At 43.6% G+C, this 20290-nt stretch overlaps 1 protein-coding gene and 1 long non-coding RNA gene across 5 annotated transcripts in view; one reads left to right on the forward strand and one right to left on the reverse strand.

Moving 5' to 3' along the window:
- The window catches only part of LOC122465733, a 38031-nt gene that overhangs the window by 10951 nt on the left and 6790 nt on the right, over positions 1-20290 (forward strand). The window contains exon 2 of one of the 2 annotated variants that reach the window (XR_006290758.1): positions 17966-18267. This is a non-coding gene — a long non-coding RNA (uncharacterized LOC122465733). Of the gene's footprint in view, positions 1-17965; positions 18268-20290 lie in introns of those variants that run through there. The other variant, XR_006290757.1, reaches the window with a different exon arrangement.
- Positions 13106-20290, reverse strand: part of PDLIM3 (PDZ and LIM domain 3) — a 39336-nt gene continuing 32151 nt past the window's right edge. For all 3 annotated transcript variants that reach the window (XM_037897650.2, XM_043546099.1, XM_037897651.2), the window contains 3 exons: positions 18038-18168; positions 16081-16192; positions 13106-15132 (listed from right to left, as the gene is read on the reverse strand). In XM_037897650.2, the coding sequence (XP_037753578.1) occupies positions 14943-15132; positions 16081-16192; positions 18038-18168 (433 nt within the window). In that variant the 3' untranslated portion in view covers positions 13106-14942. The remainder of the gene's footprint in view (positions 15133-16080; positions 16193-18037; positions 18169-20290) is intronic.

A 20290-nucleotide genomic window follows, 5' to 3' on the forward strand; every position in this document is an offset into this window, starting at 1 on the left:
GGGACTCCAGCTGAGGATTGCTAACCAACGGGCAACCCTCAGCAGATACAATTTTAACTCATGGGACTTCATGATGAAATTTAAGGAGCTTGTGCTGCCTGACTCTAGGGCAGAGTTTGCGTCAATAGTGGACGAGGGCAAGGCAGTGGAATGGACCTCTTTACAGGTCTCACTGGACGCTGCGGACTTGGCTGCGCATACCTTGTCCTTGGGCACAGCCATGAGAAGGAGCTCTTGGCTACAGGCATCCGGCCTTCCCCCCGAAGTCCAACAAACTATTCAGGACCTGCCTTTTGACGGCATGGGCCTCTTTGCAGAGCAAACAGACTCCAGTCTTCACAGCTTAAATGATTCTCAGGCAACTATGAAATCGCTGGGCATGTATAGACCAGCCATCCAGCACAAATATTTTAAGCCTCAGCTCCAGCAGCGCTTCTATCCTCCCTGGCCCAGGCAGGACTTCTCCAGGAAGCGGGGCAGGAATTTCAGACACAAGCCTCCCCATCCTCTGCCTAGGCAGGGCCAGGGCTCAACAACACCATCATCGGACTCTAAGCAGGCCTTTTGAAGATGCACCCGAGGACGATGCACCAGCTGACATACCGGATCCTCATCCCTGTTTTCTGTACTGTCTGTCCCACTTTTACTGTGCAGATAACATCAGACCGCTGGGTCCTTCGCACGATAGAAGTTCTTTGCATGATAGAAGTGAGATATTCTCTCCAATTCTGCTCTTCCCTTCCCTCCCATCCGACTTTCCCCATCCCTCTTCAGGGACCCTTCTCACGAGGATCTTCTCATGCAGGAGATCCAGATACTCCTTGCCGTGGGAGCAGTGGAGGAAGTTCCTCAGGATCTAAGGGGCCAGGGATTCTACTCCCGTTATTTCCTAATCACCAAAGCCAATAGGGGATCTCAGACCTATCCTAGACCTGCGAGGCCTCAACAACTTCATGAAGAAGTTGAGGTTCCGCATGGTCTCCCGACGTGCAATTATTCCCTCTCTGGATCTGGGAGACTGGTACAGCAGCCTCGACCTCAAGGACGCGTACTTCCACATCTCCATACTTCCTGCCCACAGACGTTTCCTCAGGTTTATGGTCAACCACAACAATTACCAATTTATGGACGGTCCTCCCCTTTGGCCTTTCTATGCCTTTCTAGCCACCTTCCTACGCCAGAGGCAGGTGCAGGTTTACCCATACCTCGAGGACTGGCTACTCAGGGTACGTTCTAGGGACCAGGTGGAGCGACAAATCAGCTTTGTAAGATCCACCTTCGACAGGTGGGGTCTTCTGCTCAACGAGCACAAATCGACCCTATCCCTGACACACAGGATAGAGTTTATCAGAGCAGTGTTGGACTCGGGCCAGGCCAGGGCATCCCTACTAGAGGCTCGCTTTTGCTCAATGACAGACATCATACAAAGCCTCAGGTGGTACCCTGCTATCACAGCAAGGGGTTGCTTGAGGCTCCTTGGCCTCATGGCAGCTTGTACGTATGTGGTGCAGCACGCGATGCTGAGGCTCAGGCCTCTCCAAGCTTGGCTGGTGTCTGTCAGCCTACCGTCTGGGGCGCGACAGTCTGGACAAAGAGGTCACCCTCCTGGTACCAGTTCTCTAGTCTCTCCACTAGTGGCTCAATCCACAGGAGGTATGCTAGGGAGTCCCCTTCAACAAACCTCAGCCCTCTCTGTCCCTGGTGACAGATGCGTTAGCGTTGGGATGGGGCGCATACCTGGGAGAACACAGGACCCAGGTCTCTGGTCACAGCACGAGCTTTCACTTCACATCAGTGTCAAGGAGTTGAGTGCGGTCCAGCTGGCATGTCAAGCCTTCTGGACCCAATTGCAAGGGAAGTGCATGAGGGTCATGATGGACAAAACAACTGCGATGTTTTACATAAACAGGGTGGGGCTGGTTCCTCTCCCATACGTCGAGAAGCCCTCAAGCTGTGGTACTTCTGCATAGCCCACTCCATTCACCTGGAAGCATCTTACCTCCCAGGCTCTCAGAACGAGATGGTGGACAGCAGATCCTTCCACAATCACGAGTGGTCTATCTGCCTGGACATTGTGCACAACATTTTCCAAAGGTGGGGAGTCCTTCAAATTGTCCTGTTTGCCACAAAGAGCAGCAGAAAATGCCCCCAATTCTGTTCCTCCCAGAAGCACAGCCTGGGCTCTCTCGTGGATCCGTTTCTCCTCCCTTGGACGGACCACCTGTTATTAGCATTCCCACTGATTTCACTCATCCACAAGGTTCTGCTAAAAGTCTGCAGGGACAAGGCGGCGGTCATATTGGTAGCACTGGCTTGGCCTCGCCGGCACTGGTATACCACGCTCCTGGAGCTGTCAGTGAAAGCTCCAATCTCGTTACCCCTAGTCCCTGACCTGATCACTTAAGACCACGGTCAGCTTAATCACCCCAACCTCGATTCCCTTCACCTCACCGCTTGGAAGCTTCATAGAATATCAGGGTTGGAAGGGACCTCAGGAGGCCATCTAGTCCAACTCCCTGCTCAAAGCAGGATCTAATCCCCAACTAAATCACCCCAGCCAGGGCTTTGTCAAGCCTGACCTTAAAAACTTCTAAGGAAGGAGATTCCACGACTTCCCTAGGTAACCCATTCCAGTGCTTCACCACCCTCCTAGTGAAAAAGTTTTTCTTAACATCCAACCTAAACCTCCCCCACTGCAACTTGAGACCATTACTCCTTGTTCTGTCATCTGCTACCACTGGGAACAGTCTAGATCCATCCTCTTTGGAACCCCCTTTCAGCTAGTTGAAACCAGCTATCAAATCCCCCCTCAGTATTCTCTTCTGCAGACTAAATAATCCCAGTTCCCTCAGCGTCTCCTCATAACTCATGTGCTCCAGCCCCCTAATCAATTCTGTTGCCCTCTGCTGGACTCTTTCCAATTTTTCCATATCCGTCTTGTAGTGAGAGGCCCAAAACTAGACATAGTACTCCGGATGAGGCCTCACCAATGCCGAATAGAGGGGAATAATCACTTCCCTCGATCTGCTGGCAATGCTCCTACTTAGACAGCCCAAAATGCTTTTAGCCTTCTTGGCAACAAGGGCACACTGTTGACTCATATTCAGCTTCTAGTCCCCTGTCCTCAGGTCCTTTCCTGCAGAACTGCTGCCGAGCCACTCGGTCCCTAGTCTGTAGCAGTGCATGGGATTCTTCCGTCCTAAGTGCAGGACTCTGCACTTGTCCTTGTGGAACCTCATCTGATTTCTTTTGGCCCAATCCTCTAATTTGTCTAGGTCCCGCTGTATCCTATCCCTACCCTCCAGCGTATCTACCACTCCTCTCAGTTTAGTGTCATCTGCAAACTTGCTGAGGGTGCAATTCACACCATCCTCCAGATCATTAATGAAGATATTAAACAAAACCGGCCCCAGGACCGACCCTTGGGGCACTCCGCTTGGTACCGGCTGCCAACTAGACATGGAGCCATTGATCACTATCCGTTGAGTCCAATGATCTAGCCAGCTTTCTATCCACCTTATAATCCATTCGTCCAGCCCCATACTTCTTTAACTTGCTGGCAAGGATACTGTGGGAGACCATATCAAAAGCTTTGCTAAAGTCAAGGAATAACACGTCCACTGCTTTCCCCCTCATCCACAGAGCCAGTTATCTCATCATAGAAGGAAATTAGGTTGGTCAGGCATGACTTGCCCTTGGTGAATCCATGCTGACTGTTCCTGATCACTTTCCTCTCCTCAAAGTGCTTCAAAATTGATTCCTAGAGGACCTGCTCCATGATTTTTCCAGGGACTGAGTTGAGGCTGACTGGCCTGTAGTTCCCCAGATCGTCCTCCTTCCCTTTTTTAAAGATGGGCACTACATTAGCCTTTTTCCAGTCTTCCGGGACTTCCCCCGATCGCCATGAGTTTTCAAAGATAATGGCCAATGGCTCTGCAATCACATCCGCCAACTCCTTTAGCACCCTCGGATGCAGTGCGTCTGGCCCCATGGATTTGTGCTCGTCCAGCTTTTCTAAATAGTCCTGAACCAGGGCTGGTCATCTCCTCCCCATACTGTGGGGCTGCCCAGTGCAGTAGTCTGGGAGCTGACCTTTTTCATGAAGATAGAGGCAAAAAAAGCATTGAGTACATTAGCTTTTTCCACATCCTCTATCACTAGGTTGCCTCCCCCATTCAGTAAGGGGCCCACACTTTCCCTGACCTTCTTCTTGTCGCTAACATACCTGTAGAAACCCTTCTTGTTACTCTTAACATCCCTAGCTAGCTGCAACTCCAGGTGTGATTTAGCCTTCCTGATTTCACTCCTGCATGGCTGAGCAATATTTTTATACTTCTCCCTGATCATTTGTCTAAGCTTCCACTTCCTGTAAGCTTCTTTTTTGTGTTTAAAATCAGCAAGGATTTCACTGTTAAGCCAAGCTGGTCACCTGCCATATTTACTATTCATTCTACACATCGGGATGGTTTGTCCCTGCAACCTCAATAAGGATTCTTTAAAATACAGCCAGCTCTCCTGGACTTCTTTCCCCCTAATGTTATTCTCCCAGGGGATCCTGCCCATCAGTTCCCTGAGGGAGTCAAAGTCTGCTTTTCTGAAGTCCAAGGTCTGTATTCTGCTGCTCTCCTTTCTTCCTTGTGTCAAGATCCTGAACTCGATCATCTCATGGTCACTGCCTCCCAGGTTCCCATCCACTTTTGCTTCCCCTACTAATTCTTCCCTGTTTGTGAGCAGCAGGTCAAGAAGAGCTCTGCCCCTGCTTGGTTCCTCCAGCACTTGCACCAGGACATTGTCCCCTACACTTTCCAAAAACTTCCTGGATTGTTTGTGCACCACTCTATTGGTCTCCCAGCAGATATCGGACTGATTGAAGTCTCCCATGAGAACCAGTGCCTGCGATCTAGTAACTTCTGTTATTTGCCTGAAAAAAGCCTTGTACACGTTATCCCCCTGGTCTGGTGGTCTATAGCAGACTCCCACTATGACATCACCCTTGTTACTCACCCTTCTAACTTAATCCAGAGACTCTAAGGTTTCTCTGCAGTTTCATACTGGAGCTCTGAGCAGTCATACTGCTCCCTTACATACAAAGCAACTCCCCCACCTTTTTTTCCCTGCCTGTCCTTCCTGAACAGTTTTTTATCCATCCATGACAGTACTCTAGTTATGTGAGTTATCCCACTAAGTCTGTTATTCCAATCACATCATAATTCCTTGACTGTGCCAGGACTTCCAGTTCTCCCTGCTTGTTTCCCAGGCTTCTTGCATTTGTGTATAGGCATTTAAGATAACTCGCTGATCGTCCTGTTTTCTCAGTATGAGGCAGGAGTCCTCCCCTCTTGCGCTCTCCTGCTTGTGCTTCCTCCTGGTATCCCACTTCTCCATTTACTTCAGGGCTTTGGTCTCCTTCCCTCGGTGAACCTAGTTTAAAGCCCTTCTCACTAGGTTATCCAGCCTGCTTCATGGCTAAACCCGATGGAGCTCATGTGCTTCGAGCAGGTTAAAGAGGTCCTACTTGGTAGCAGGTAACCCTCCACCAGGGTGATTTGCCTGGCCAAGCGGAAGAGGGTTGTAATCTAGTGTTCTCAGGGTCACGCTCCTCCGTGATAGGCACCCATACCAGTTATTCATTGGTTATTCTGGACTACCTACTGCACTTAAAACTGCAAGGCCTCTTGGTATCATCTCTCAAGGTACATCTGGCAGCCATTTCTTCCTTCCACTTGGGAGCGGCCAGCCGTGCTGTCTTCACTAACCCAATGGTCAGTCGTTTCCTGAAAGGCCTGGACAGGCTATACCCGCAGGTTAAGAAACCAGTCCTGGCGCGGAATCTCAACCTGGTCCTTTCCAGACTAATGGGCCCCCATGTGAACCCTTGGTGACTTGTTCGCTGCACTACCTGTCATGGAAGGTGCCTTCCTAGTCGCAATCACCTCAGCAAGAGAGTGTTCGAGCTTAAAGCTCTAGCCTCTGACCCTCCCTACACCGTTTTCTGTAAAGACAACATGCAACTTAGACTGCACCCAGCCTTTCTCCCAAAGCTTGTGTCCGAATTCCACTCCAACCAGTACATTTTTCTACCAGTCTTTTACCCTAAGCCTCACGTGGACAGTCGAGAACAAAGGCTCCACTCCCTAGATGTTGAATGAGCGCTAGCCTTTTACATTGAATGCAGAAAGCCGTTCCGTAAATTGAATCAGTTTTTCGTGGCAGTCGTAGACCGGATGAAAGGCCTCTCAGACTCATCGCAGAGGATTTCATCATGGATCATGTCCTGTATCCAGGCATGCTATGATTTGGCAAAAGTGCTGGCTACTGAACTAATGGCACATTCCACAAGAGCGCAGGCCTCCTCGGCAGAGATCCTGATCCAGGAGATCGCAAGGCGACGTGGTCCTCGGTTCACACTTTCACGTCTCATTACGTGATTACCCAGTACGCCAGAGAGTATGCAGCATTTGGCAGAGAGGCGCTCCAATCAGTGATTCCATTAACTCCAACCCCACCGCCTAGGTAAGGCTTGGGAGTCATCTAATTGGACTCGATATGAGCAAGCACTCGAAAAAGAAAAACGGTTACTCACCTTCTCGTAACTGTTCTTCGAGATGTGTTGCTCATATCTATTCCAAACTCTCCCGCCTTCCCCTCTGTCAGAGTAACTGGCAAGAAGGAACTGAACAGGTGGTGGATCAGCAGGGACCTATATTCACTGCCATGGAGGCACCACTCCAGGGGGCTCCACAGCCAACCTGGCAGGTGCTGCTAGGGCAGGGGTGTGCAAACTTTTTGGCCTGAGGGCCACATCGAGATTGCGAAATGGTATGGAGGGCCTCCCCAAACAGCCTGGCCTCTCCCCCCTCTCACTTCCCACCCCCTGACTGACCCCCTCAGAATCTTCAACCCCCCCGCTCCTTGTCCCCTGACTGCCCCCTCTCAGGACCTGCCCGCCCCTAACCACGGCCCGGGACCTCACCCCCTATTCAACCCCCCCTGCTCCCTGTCCCCTGACTGCGCCGACCCCTATCCACACCCCTGCCCCCTGACAGGCCCCCCGGAACCCCCGACCCATCAAGACTTCTTGTCCCCTGACCACCCCACCCCCCAGGAGCCCCGTCCCTCACTGCCCCCCCAAGGACCCCACCCCCTATCCAACCCCCCCTGCTCCCTGTCTCCTGACCGACTCCCTCCCCGAACCTCCACCCCATCCGACCACCCCCTGTCCTCTGACTGCCTCCCGGGACCTCCTGCCCCCCCGCCCCCTTACCATGACACTCAGAGTGGCAGAATAGGCTTATTGGAAAGCCTGGGAGGTGGGCGGGTGCAAGCCGTGCTCCCTGCATGGCGGCGTGCCTGTGGGGGAGAGGGAACAGTGGGGGAGGGGCTGGGGTTGAGCCTCCCTGGCAGGGAGCTCAGGGGCCGGGGAGGACAGTCCCACGGGACGGATGTGGCCCGTGGCCCGTAGTTTGCCCACCTCTGTGCTAGAGGAAAAACTTAGACAACTGTGCATGCGGCATGCGCACACACCTAATGGAATGGATATAAGCAACACATTTCGAAGAACAACAGTTACAAGAAGGTGAGTAACCATTTAATCGTTGGAGTTATTTTGTTACAATTGCAGGTACAAATTTTTCAACTGCTGGTGTGATTTAAAAAAAAAATCATGGTGTTTGTTGACACCGAAGACCTCAAATGAAGGACTAGAACTAAGTCTCTCTGCTGCTAAGGATTTCCACACACAGTGGAAGCTTGTGTGCTGAAAGAGTATTCACTGCACAGGTTTGAATGGCTGTAAATCAGTGCAAATTGGTACCTCCCTGGGGCTCTTGTTATCCTTAAGCTGCCTCTGTGCGATAATCCATGCAGGAGGTTGTGATGTCAAATAGCTCAAGCGAGGCTCAGTCTCTTTATTAAGCTCTCAACTAGTAAGACCTGACCTCACAAGTATCAAGTGCTAGTACAAACTTCTGGCACACAAAAACATGTTTCACATGTCGTTCTCTGACCACGTACCTCTGGAGAAAGAAAGATGTAATTTCACTGTCTTATGACCTCCCACTCAGGATCTGCTTTCTTTCCCTGAAAAGAGGTGCATGTTAAATTGCTTCTACCCTGTAGAGGTTACCTGCATGGGAACCTCTCCCAAGGTATGGTCTAGAGTTGCTCTTGGGCTCTCTGATATTATTAGCTAAGACAAAAATAAAGGAGACTAAGCCTATTTCAAGGGGAGTATACATCATTTAGTAGTCTCCTGTGTGGTTCTGTTTTACAAAGATTTCAAGGATATTCAGACTAACTAAATCTTCCTCTCACCTTCCCACACACATACACATGCAAAGACGGTTCTTTATGGAAACTGAAACATTCTCTGTTGCTACGCCATCTCTACATGTTTGCTGTCCAGTATTTCATTTGTATATCTTGTAGGAAACCCACATCCACAGAAACAATCATCTGATTTTTGCTGGATGTAATTTTCCTCATGAAGTACAGTGGTGTATATTTTCCTTCTGACTGTATGCAGAACTAAATTCCTGTGGTTTACTTTAGTTTACTTTTAAAAAATTATGAAGTATCAGAAAAAGGAAAAAGAAAAGGAGACCTTTACATTTGTATTAAAAATATATCTGAAAACCAGAGGCCAATCTGAAAAAGATGTAATTAATTATTTTAAGTGTCCTAAAGTCAAAAGGACTTGAAATATATATACAGTACAATTTGGGTTGAATTATAGCTTTGCCCTGGGCTTGAAACAAAGAGGAGAGGGTTGCAGTGCTCTTGGAGCAGGCTGGAAGGCGGATTGTGAGTCTAACTCCAGGGTTTCCTCTAGCTCCAAGTGGGAAGTACACTGTGCCAGATCTTCATGAATCATACTCCCCTGGAGTGCTGTTGCAACTACAGTGGCCAGCATGTTGATGCAATGAAGCCAAGGCTCCGCCAGTTTCTTCCCTCATGGACAGTTGAGGGAATAATGGCTCTTTCCTATGGCTACTACCCAGAGTGTGGGCACACCAGACAGGAGTGTAATGGGTTGCTTTATGTTGCATTACTCTGCTGCACAGCCACGAATGCTAGGCCACAATATGGCCCTCTGTCATAATATAGAAACTTCTTTTTGACTCGACTGTGTTGGCATACAAAAGTTGACAATTATACATTTTTTCATTATTTTTTGCCTTTGATTTCTCCTGTCTCAACCAACTTCTCCGGAACCTACTCTGCTCTATTTAATATCGGTTTCTTGTAGGCAGCTGGGTTGCTTACAAGATTCTTAAGAAAGGTTTATTCAGGCTCTTGACTAAACATTTTTTTAACAGAAAAAGAATTTTGAAAGCAGACCAGAGACCTGTAAGAAACTGTTTAAAAGGCAAGACAGACACAGGGTGGGGGAAGGTGTGTATATATAACAAAAAGGATATGACAATACTTCATGTATAGTCATTTTCACTTTTCACCTCACCTTCATCCTGTTTGTTTGTTTTTCACAGATTACCAAGGGAAAGAAAAAAAAATTAAAGTAGAAAAATGTAAATGTAAAGCTAAACATTTAACAGGAAACTGGAAAGAAGGTGTAGTGTCTTTTAACAGATTATATTAAAATGTTTTAGATTTCAGATAAGTGGTGTCCCTTTAACATCATTGAAAGAAACCTAAACAGCTGACTGGGACATGTCTTTGGACAATCAGTGTCAAAGCCATGTTATATCTTTTATTTCAGATACTATCTGCAGTTTGTACATTGTGAAAGGTGCAGCTTTATTTTAAGTGTTCATATGCTTCAAAATAGCTTTGCTGTTTATGCAAAAGTAACATAGCTGGGGAATACTTTTTACACCTGTTGATCGACATCTGAAGAGTCCAGATAACAAACATCTATACTTAGCATCTTACTCTCCATCCAAAAATAAATACTTATGGCTCTACAGGGCTCTTAGCTTTAAAAAAAAGTATTTGTGCATAGTTGGTAGCATTAAGGTATCATGATTACTGGCTACAACATTCTTAAGCTAGTGGATAAAGATTCTCACTTTTGAGTGAGACATAAGGGAAATATGTCAGGAACCATTGACACCATAGAGAAAAAAGAATGTAGCCTTTGGATGGCTCTGGAGAGTGCCACTTAAATTTTAAATATATCTATATTTAGTTCCCTCAGACTGGAGTTCGGCAGAGACTGCAGGACAGAACTCCATTTTTTTCCCCTCCCTGCTCTTCTAATTTAGGGTCTTTAATTCAGTCTGGAGTGGAAACCCTTCTTTCAAACCTTTCCCATACCTGTTTCCTCTAGTTTACATTGCTGTTTAGTCTTTGACATTGAGTGGTGATACTCACAATTAGATAAGATCACCTGCCAGATTTGTTTATGTCACTTGCAGACTCAGACCTTCTCTCAAAATAGCATCATGTCATGATGCAATGCCACCGAACTCCCCCAAAATGGTTTGGCATGAACTCATGTGCTTCAACTTTCTTTCAACTTGACAACCTTCATGTGTACTTACTTGTTAGTTTTTCCAATTTGACACTCAAGTATGTCTGGGCAGATAAGAAGAAGTGAGTTGCTGACCTGCTTTGAAATGCACCCTCACGTTCCCACTTTTCTCTCTCCTCGCAAAGATGGAGGATTTTTGGCTGTAATGAAAATTTTTTGCTTTCTTTTCTCAGAGTACAAACCTGCAGATTTAGAAAGCTAATCTTTCCCCAGATTACACAGAAAAATAGAATCAATCATAGAAGTGTAGAGCGGAGGAGATGTCAAAAGATCATCTAATCCGTCCCCTAATACCGAGACAGGGTTTACTATACCTAGGCCATTTCTGACAGGTGTTTGTCTAACTTTCCACAACCAAATCTCTGTACAACTTTTCATGAGTGATGTACCCGAGTATTCGGTTTCTAATATCTAAACTATATTGTTAAATCTATTCACCTAAATTGGGGCTATTGCTGATTATATGCTCTATGTATCATATGACTTTTAAAAACAAACTCTGTATTTGTGGATAATCGAAGCACTTTATCCAGATGTACAGACATTCTTTTTCTGAACCTATGTATTATATATATTTTTTAACATTAGCTTTAATAAAATTTTTATACTTAAACCATTTCTGACAGGTGTTTGTCTAACATGTTATTAAAAACCTCCAATTCCAGGGATTTCACAACTTCATTAGGTAACCTCTTCCAGGCCTTAACTATCATTAAAAAGATTTTCCTAATATTCAGGCACCCCAAATAAAATCCTAGAGACTTTAATCTCCACCAGTGCCTCAACAAATTGTAAATGTACTCTGTACTGCTGCATATGCCATGCTTCTGATATTTCCTAGTTACTGGATGTGCATGCTGTGGCACCCTGGTACCCCAATATTCACCACTGTCATGTAATTAGGATGTATTTTGTGCAAAGTATGCCTTGTGAGGTGGTATTCTAAAAGTCTTCATCTGCTAGACATTAATATCTCATTGGATTGTATGTGCTATCGCCAAATGTGAATTTATGAAGTTTGGGTATGTATTTGTTACTGAAATATGTTATGAGATTGAAAACACCTACAAGCAGGCTTTCAGGTACACCAGGAAAAAGGCCAAACAATGTTAATGGCTTATTGAGGAAATGCACACAAACACAAGGATTACCCCAAGAACTGTGTACAGTAGAAACCTCTCAGAGATAGCACTACACAATGGGAACTGTTTGACCCAGGTCACAGCAAAAGAGCTTTTAAGCAAGTGGGAAGAAGATATAAAAGGGGGAAAATGACATCATGTGGGTACCCCACTCTCCCTACATTAACACACCTGGAAACACCTGAGGAATAAAGACTGAACAGGGGGGAAGTGACGGGCCCAGGTAAACGGAATTTCTAGCCTGTGTATGAAAACCTGGGAAACCCAAGCTGCAAAGCCAAGGCAGCTTGTGTCTTAAGAATCTGTCAGCCTGTATAGCAAATTCTCACCCTGAGTGATAATTCTTATCCTACCTATCTAGTAATATTAAGCTCAGTTTGTGGTATTGTTTATTTACTACAGGGATCGGCAACCTTTGGCACACGGCCCATCAGGGAAATCCACTGGCAGGCTGGGATGGTTTGTTTACCTGCAGCGTCTGCAGGTTCGGCTGATCACAGCTCCCACTGGCCGCGGTTCGCCATTCTAGGCCAATGCGGGCTGCGGGAAGCGGTGTGGGCTGAGGGATATGCTGACTGCCGCTTCCTGCAGCCCCCATTGGCCTGGAACAGTGAACTGCGGCCAACTGGAGCTGCGATCGGCTGAACCTGTGGACGCTGCAGGTAAACAAACCGTCCCAGCCTGCCAGCGGATTTCCCTGACTGGCCACATGCCAAAGGTTGCCAATCCCTGATTTACTAGGTAATCTGCTTTGATCTGTTTGCTGTCACTTATTATCACTTAAAATCTATCGTTTTGTAGTTAATAAATTTATTTTGTGTTTTAATCCAAACCAGTGTGTGTTTGACTAAGGTGTCCAGGGAAAATCTCAGCTTGGTTACCACAAGTGTGCATGGTCCTTTTCACTTTGAGGGAGAAGCGGACCGGGTGTTAAACCCATGTACTGGCCAGATTTGACCAGGGCAGGACGGTACTGCTCTGGGGTCCTAAACTGAGAGGATGGTGGTTAGAGAGTCTGCATGTGACTGCAGAGGGGTGTGTCCCTACCTGTATGAATGCTGGTGAAAGTGGAAGCTTGGAGGGCTTTGCAACTTGTCACAGCAGCACAGTGTGAGAGGGAGCCCCGGGTGGTGGGTTACAGAGCTCAGTGATACCAGGTGGCACCCTGGGGGGAACCCATTACACACACTTTCTTTCATTTCATACCAGAAAGGCAAAATACAAAATCTTGATTATATAGATTTATTTCTACTTTCAATTTTTATTAATAAAGAAATGAACATTACAAACAATGATTTTAAAACATAGATTACATTAAAGCTTCTCAGAATGATATGTATTCCTTGCGTTCTCGCTTTCAAAAGAAAATTTAAATTTACTTTACAGAATTTCATTAATCGAAATAAGTAATAATACATATAGTCTTCCTGGTGCTTTGGAAGCACTATTTTTGGTGTTTTAAAATTAATTAAGGATGCATCTTTATTTAAAAAGGCATATTGTGCATTGTTTGTATATACAGACTCTTGTTATATTTAATATGTGGTGACATGGACAAATTTTATAAACATATTTAAATTTTGAAATACACCTCTACCCCGATATAACGCGACCCAATATAACACAAATTCGGATATAACGTGGTAAAGCAGCACTCCGGGAGGGCAGGGCTGCACGCTCCAGTGGGTCAAAGCAAGTTCGATATAACGCGGTTTCACCTATAACGCGGTAAGATTTTTTGGCTCCCGAGGACAGTGTTGTATTGGGGTAGAGGTGTAGTACATTAAGGAACCTTGAGAATTGTTGAAATACACAGGCATTAGGTTTCAGATTTCAAGATGCAACTTTATTGGGGTTTTAGTATGTGTTTAAAACATGCACGCTATATGATTTTGATTCAGTGTTCTGCATGTTTTAAGATCTTATGGTAGAATGGGAAAAATATTTAGGGGTTTTCTGTACTCAGTTTTTCATGTCTCTGCTATGTTTGTATGCTTGATATGAAAGTTTTTAATTTTTTATAGCATAAGTTGTATTTAAATACAGTCATAAGCAATTTACTATGGTTTTGATACTTACTGTAAATACTAAGGCTCAATTTTTCATATAGGTGTGCACCTAAGTGTGCATGGACTTGTACACATACCTGTTGGAGGTATATAGTTCTTCAGATGCACATGTGCAGAGTTGTGTACCTACACATACCTATAAATTCACACAAGATACAGACTTGCCATGCACATTGGAAGATAGGCGTGACTAAATCTGGCATGAGCAAAAGTGCATACATATTTAGACATATGCCTGTTTGAAAATTTGGTCCTTAGTGAATTTCAGAAAATGCTCAGCTGTGAGCATTTTCTTTGGCATTCACCAAGTACTTAGTGTAGGATCTTTCCTTAGCATATTTTAATTCTCAGTAATTATAAATGCTGCCAAAGTTTAAATTTACCAAATCTAATTTCATTATGACCATACCGGCTCATTTCTGCTATTTGTGTGTGTGTTTGCCTTTTCATGTCTCCATCAGAATTTCATGGTAAGTGAAGCAAGACACACTCTCATTGTAGTTTGCACTCAGCCGTTCACTGAAATAATATGGGACATTCATTCTACTCCACTATAAGCAAACTTCACTGTGCTTGCTGTTCTATTTATATAAAATTAATATCAGTGTTTTATTACATTTGTTGCACGAGGAGGTGTAAATAAATAGACTCTCAAATATCAAAGTAAGGAAAGCAAAGCTTGTTTTTGTGGCATAGGGTAATGATAGTTGAATGATTTTATGGCTGACGCAGACGTGGATAACTGCAGTTTGGTAGTATAGGTGTAAAGTTCCTGATTTTTTAGTGGACTGACCTTTGAGGGATTGAGTTATAGAAGTTGCTGGTGCTCAAGCCATCTCAGAATCAGACTAATCGTTACTATATTTGTGCAAAAATTTAGTTTATGTTGAAACAAATTCTAAACAAAAATATATTGATTTCACAATTCTATGTACTGTATTTGCTATACAAGCACTCAACTGTTTAGTTATTTTTATCCAGTACAATATGTCATACAAAACTTTACTGCCTTATACTCCATTAAATTACACTGGCATATTCAAAGATAATTACTTTGCAAAATGTTAGTGGTATATATGCTATTGCTGGCTAATGAGGCTTCTGCATCACTCCCACCCCAAAAGAAAATGTTTAAAAACTGCTACTTTGGATTAAGGCAGTAAGTTCAGTCAGTTGTATTGCTGCTCTAAGTTGTTAATGTCTTTTTGTGTGCATGCATGTGTGTCTGTTAGCATAGGACTAGCACTTTGGATAAATGGTAACTGCTTCATATCCGTCTGGTGGCCTCATGCGGGCTCGCGCATGAGTTTCACAGTATAATTGTCCCTCCACAAAGAAGTAGCCCTTTTGTTTGAGGTTGATATTGCAGTCAGAGCACACAAAGCATTCTGGGTGCCGGTACTTGTCACGTGCCTTCACCACTGTACCACTGTTTATGAAAATAAAGAAGAGAAAACTAAATTAATAGAGGAGAATGAATTTAGAATAAAACAGAAATGCATGGCAACATGACATATAAAATAAATACTGTTTCTCTACTGTAGGGGGCTTGTTGGTAATGCCCGCGGAGTTATGTCATGTTCTTCCAAGTGCTAGGAAAATATTCTAAAGCTGGAAGTTGATTCTGAGCAGACCTTTTCCTGTATAAATATAAAATGCCATTTGGAAGTCTCAGTACTCCACTGGAAGATCAGTACTTCAAAGACCACTGCCTCTTTCATCATCTGATGAAGTGAGCTGTAGCTCACGAAAGCTTATGCTCAAATAAATTTGTTAGTCTCTAAGGTGCCACAAGTACTCCTTTTCTTTTTGCGGATACAGACTAACACGGCTGCTACTCTGAAACCTGCCCCTTTCAACTATCACATACAGTATAATGTACCCCAGCAGCAAGGGAGTGAAAAAAGTTTAGAAAACAATTCCTCTGACTTAGCCTCCAAGACATGAGTTCAGGATTCTCTGTATCCCTGTTTGAAATTACTGACACTATTGAATTGGGAGTTGGGACCTTACTCCATTAGGCAGCTTTGAGAATCCCAGCCTGAAACAGTACAGGCTATGCAGCTGCTCTTTTCAGTATCTGTGTTAATGATTGAGTGTGGCAAGAGGTACCAAGAAGCTTGAACTCAGGCCTCTGCAAGTGAAAAATAACTTATATTTAAAAAGTGAGCTGAAAGTCCTGAAAATGTTTAAGACATTATGTTAATGATTTTGGACGGTTTATTTTTTTTATGCTTTTCAATGCACCTGCAATTTTTTGATTTCTCTAAAATTACAAATAGAAAATTCCGTAGAAAATCTGCCTGTATTTTGTAATCCCTTTTGAAGATTTATGCTATAGCTATAACTTTATGAAAATTAAGAAAAAACAACTTACACAATGCCATTCCCACATTTGTCACACAATGGCACTTTTTGTACACTTCCTGCACCTGAAGGCATATTTGTTACCGGTGCCCTCACACTCCTTGTACCAACGGGACGTCCATCTGAGAAACAGAATGTTCTCATTTATTTACAGTATAACACAGAAGCATCTGGCTATAACTAAATGCTTGCTTGAGGGTATCTACTTTATACTGATTTATAAGGAAGGCCCTGCTTGAATTGCAGGATGATTGTCAAAAAATTGCAGCTGAGTTCCAGACAAGCCATGGAAAACTGTGGAAAAGTAATAATGGACCTTATTATTTGTGGTAATAAAGTCCATTATTATTTTTCTGCGATTTTCCGCTGTCAGCCATCAGGCGCTGGAAGTGGCGGCCCCCTACTGTCAAAATTGTGATAGAAGGCTAATATTGCAGAATCTGCAATTTCTGAAATATCGCAAGTTAAGTAGGGCCGTATTTATAAGCTTTTCCTTTCATTAAGTACAGTTAGAGTTTCTCTATACAAGGACCTTTACAATAACCTTTTTTTAATTTTGAGGGGCCAAATCTTGCATCATCAAAGTTAGTGGGAATATTGCTATTAACTTCAGTGGGAGTAGGATTGGCCCTGAGTGTTGTGCTGCATTAAAATCAGCTAATGAAAAGATTATTTGTCATTAAGGCTACGATTTAGTCATGGGTATTTTTAGTAAAAGTCATGGACAGGTCACGGGCAATAGTGACTTTTACTAAAAATACCCCTAACTAAATCTTACCTGGGGGGAGGGGCGGCCCAAGACCCCGCTGCCGCCGCTCTGGGCAGGGAGTGACCTGGTGCCCCGCTGCCACTGCTCCGGGCAGGGGGCGTCCGTGGCCCTCCTGCTGCAACTCTGGACACGGGGTAGCCTGTGGCCCTGCTGCCGCGGTTCTAGGCCGGGGCGGCCTGGGGCACTGCTGCTGTTCCTGGGCCACTGCTCCAGGACAGCGCCCAGGACCAGTTGCCTGGGGACCCTGGGCCCAGACTAGCTGCTCGTGTGGCCCTGGGGTCAGCTGCACCAGCCGCTGCAGCTGGGGAAGTCATGGAGGTCCCGGAAAGTCACGGAATCCGTGATCTCCACCTCCACTCTGGGCGGTCCGGGGCCCTGCTGCCCCTGCTTTGGGCTGGGGGGCGGCCCGGGGCCCATGAAAGACTCACAGCCTTACTTGTTGTTTATAGAGTTAACCTTCAGATTCATTCTGAACGATTGATAACACAATATGAATAAAAAGTCATATCAAAATTTAAGCAAAAATCTATTATGACATTATACATGTCTTTTCTTGTAAACTGTTAATTTTAGATTAATTTTGTTTAAATTCTGCTTTTTATATTTAGTACAGGTATAATAAAACTGTCAGAATTTCATAATGCTCTTTTCCTATCTGCTTTATTGTTAAAAACTCATCAATTATAGTATTTTTGATAGAGTATAATTATGGGAGAATGCAAGTGCAAACAGTATTCTCTTCAACCAATTTTCTAGCATCATTTTGTTTTTTATTTAGAAGTGTGTGTGAGAGAAGAAACTTAATTGAGGAAAGAGTTTAAAATTCTTCCCACTTCTTTTCCTGGTTTAGAAAGAGATGGCCAATTTTCTTTTCCTGTTTCAGTGATATTTTTATCTCACCCCAAAACTTTTCTCATGCAACATTTTTATCATTCAGTCAAAACATTTTTGCACATTATCAGTCTTAAAAAACCTGACAAGAGATTCTGAAAAATGTGGTTGATAAATGGAAGTCTTAAGACTAGTTAATTGTCATAGCACATGTTAAATATTTAATAAAAGGGGTAAAGCAGCAAAATGTGAAATTGAATTTTATAGCTCTAATCCTTGTATATCTTCTTTTCAGGTTTTCCCCTTTCAACACATGTAAAAAATAAAGTATGCTGTGAACAGATATATACAGTAAATTGCTGCTAACCAGAATCCTCGGAGACTAAATCCTGGAGCACCTTAAATGAGCCAGATTGACGTGGTTGACTGGGCCCTTCCGGATTGTCATGCAGCATCCTGTACACATCAGATTGAGGTACAGAGGTTGGTACTGGTTCACTGCAACATGAACAAGGGATGAGCAGGTAAAGAGAGTTAACCAATATAACTTTAAAGCAGTAGAGCTACTGGACATAAGAGTATGATTCAATAAACAAAGTTATGATAAAAATCAGTTTACAGAATCATTGAATAGACCTTTCCCCCCGACTAGATATTGGCATGCTTTGTACAGTGGTGAAGTTCTGATATGATATCTTTCTTAATTTGAATACATATTCCTGTTATTGCTGCACAGTATTCTCATAAGCAAAGTTCTCATTTTACAAATAAATATCAAAGTTTAATTCAAGCTCAGAAAAGTGACTTTTAAAATGGCACCTTAATCAACATATCCAAAGACTGTGTCTTTGAGTCCGATTTCTGCACTTTACTGATAAATCCAGTTTTAGTACTATTAGCCCAGTAGAGCAAATACAATCAGGGGAGAGTAACCTGGATTTCATATAAGTGCTAATTATTATTATTATTCATAATATTTATTATTTACTATTCTGTTCTGCCTCATGCATCAGCTACATTTAGAATGCAAAATCTTTATTACTGCTGATGCTGAAAAGTCAGAACTTAGCTTGATTTTCAGATCCTAGGTTGAGTTTATGGGACTGGCAGTTAGAAAAGTCATCTCTTGATTTATAAATTTAAAAAATTAGATGTAGAAGTCTAGCTAGAGAATAAATATGACACCCTGGGAAGTTATTTTCACAGTTACTTTTCTGGCTATAGCTGCATTGGAAATGGGCCATTACTTGTCTTTACCCTCAAAACAGCTGCAGCCAAGTCACCAGTTGCGCTTTGACCTAATTTTCAGAATACCATTTTCAGGTCAAATAGCTTCAAGTGTAGTATTAAAACATGATATCACTCACACTATTAAGAAAGGTTTGCAGAAATCTGAACAACCCAATCTTTCTGCAGGGCATCATCAGCCAATCACTAGTTAATATATTAATTGTTAAGATAATAGTCATTGTGATTTACTTAACTTACATTCATAGGAAAAGACAATGAAACAAATGTTCCAGTGGCAAATGTTTAAAAACCAAGCTTTATTAAATGGAAAATCTGTTGTTGTTTTTTTAAATTAAATAAAATTGGTCTGTTGCTTACTTTTTGTAGTGGCTGCCTTAACAAAATAAGCACGCAGGGAGAAAATCAGACTCCATTAAAGTCAATGGCAAAATTCCCACTGACTTTAGTAGGGCCAGGATTTTATCCCTAATATTTCATATTAGCTGTCTTATATTGAGAATTATTACTAACAAGATATGCAGGTATGGTGAAGAACAGACATAGTGGATGCATTGTGAAGAATTAGGCTGAAGACAAAGGGGTTTCAACTTTTTGAATATTAGGGGAACTAAGTAGAAGCAGTATCATATACTTTAATGAAGCATATTACTGTATTTATACAGAGATAAATGTTAATTTTAAGTGTCTCATTATGAGCTTGTTCCTACTCTCAATCTTATGGTAAAACTCCCATTGCTTGCAAGGGGGTTGGATTGGGTTTTGTGTCTGTCCATCTGTCTGGAGTTTGAGACTAAGGTTTAGAATATGAAATGGATTAGAAATAGACTCAGTGACTGGTCAAAAATCTTTTGTTCTATGTTTGTATGTTGGATGCCATGAATGTCTATAATCCTAATTTGTGGTCAAACTGGGAGGTCATACTCAGTGGGGGCCTGGAGAGGTCTGTCCCAGGTCTGGTACTAGTTAATGTTTGATAATGAGAGTATGCTTATGAAATTTATGGATGACACCAAGCTGAGCAGGGTTGCAAGCACTTTGAAGGACAGGATTAGAATTCAAAATGCCCTTGACAAGTTGGAGAGTTGATCTGAAATCAACAAGCTGGAATTCAATAAAGGCAAAGGCAAAATCATATGTACAAACACAAAATGGGGAATAACTGGCTAGGCAGCAGTACTGCAGGAAAGGATCTGGGGCTCACAGATTGAATATGAATCAATAATGGGATGCAGTTGCAAAAACGTCAAGTATCATTCTGAAGTGTATTAAGATGAGTGTCATATGTAAGACACAGGAGGTAATTATTCTACTCTGCTTGGCACTGGTGAGGCCTCAGCTGGAGTATTGTGTCTAGTTTTGGTTGCCACAC

This window comes from Chelonia mydas, chromosome 4, assembly GCF_015237465.2.
Source record: "Chelonia mydas isolate rCheMyd1 chromosome 4, rCheMyd1.pri.v2, whole genome shotgun sequence".
Taxonomy (NCBI): domain Eukaryota; kingdom Metazoa; phylum Chordata; order Testudines; family Cheloniidae; genus Chelonia; species Chelonia mydas.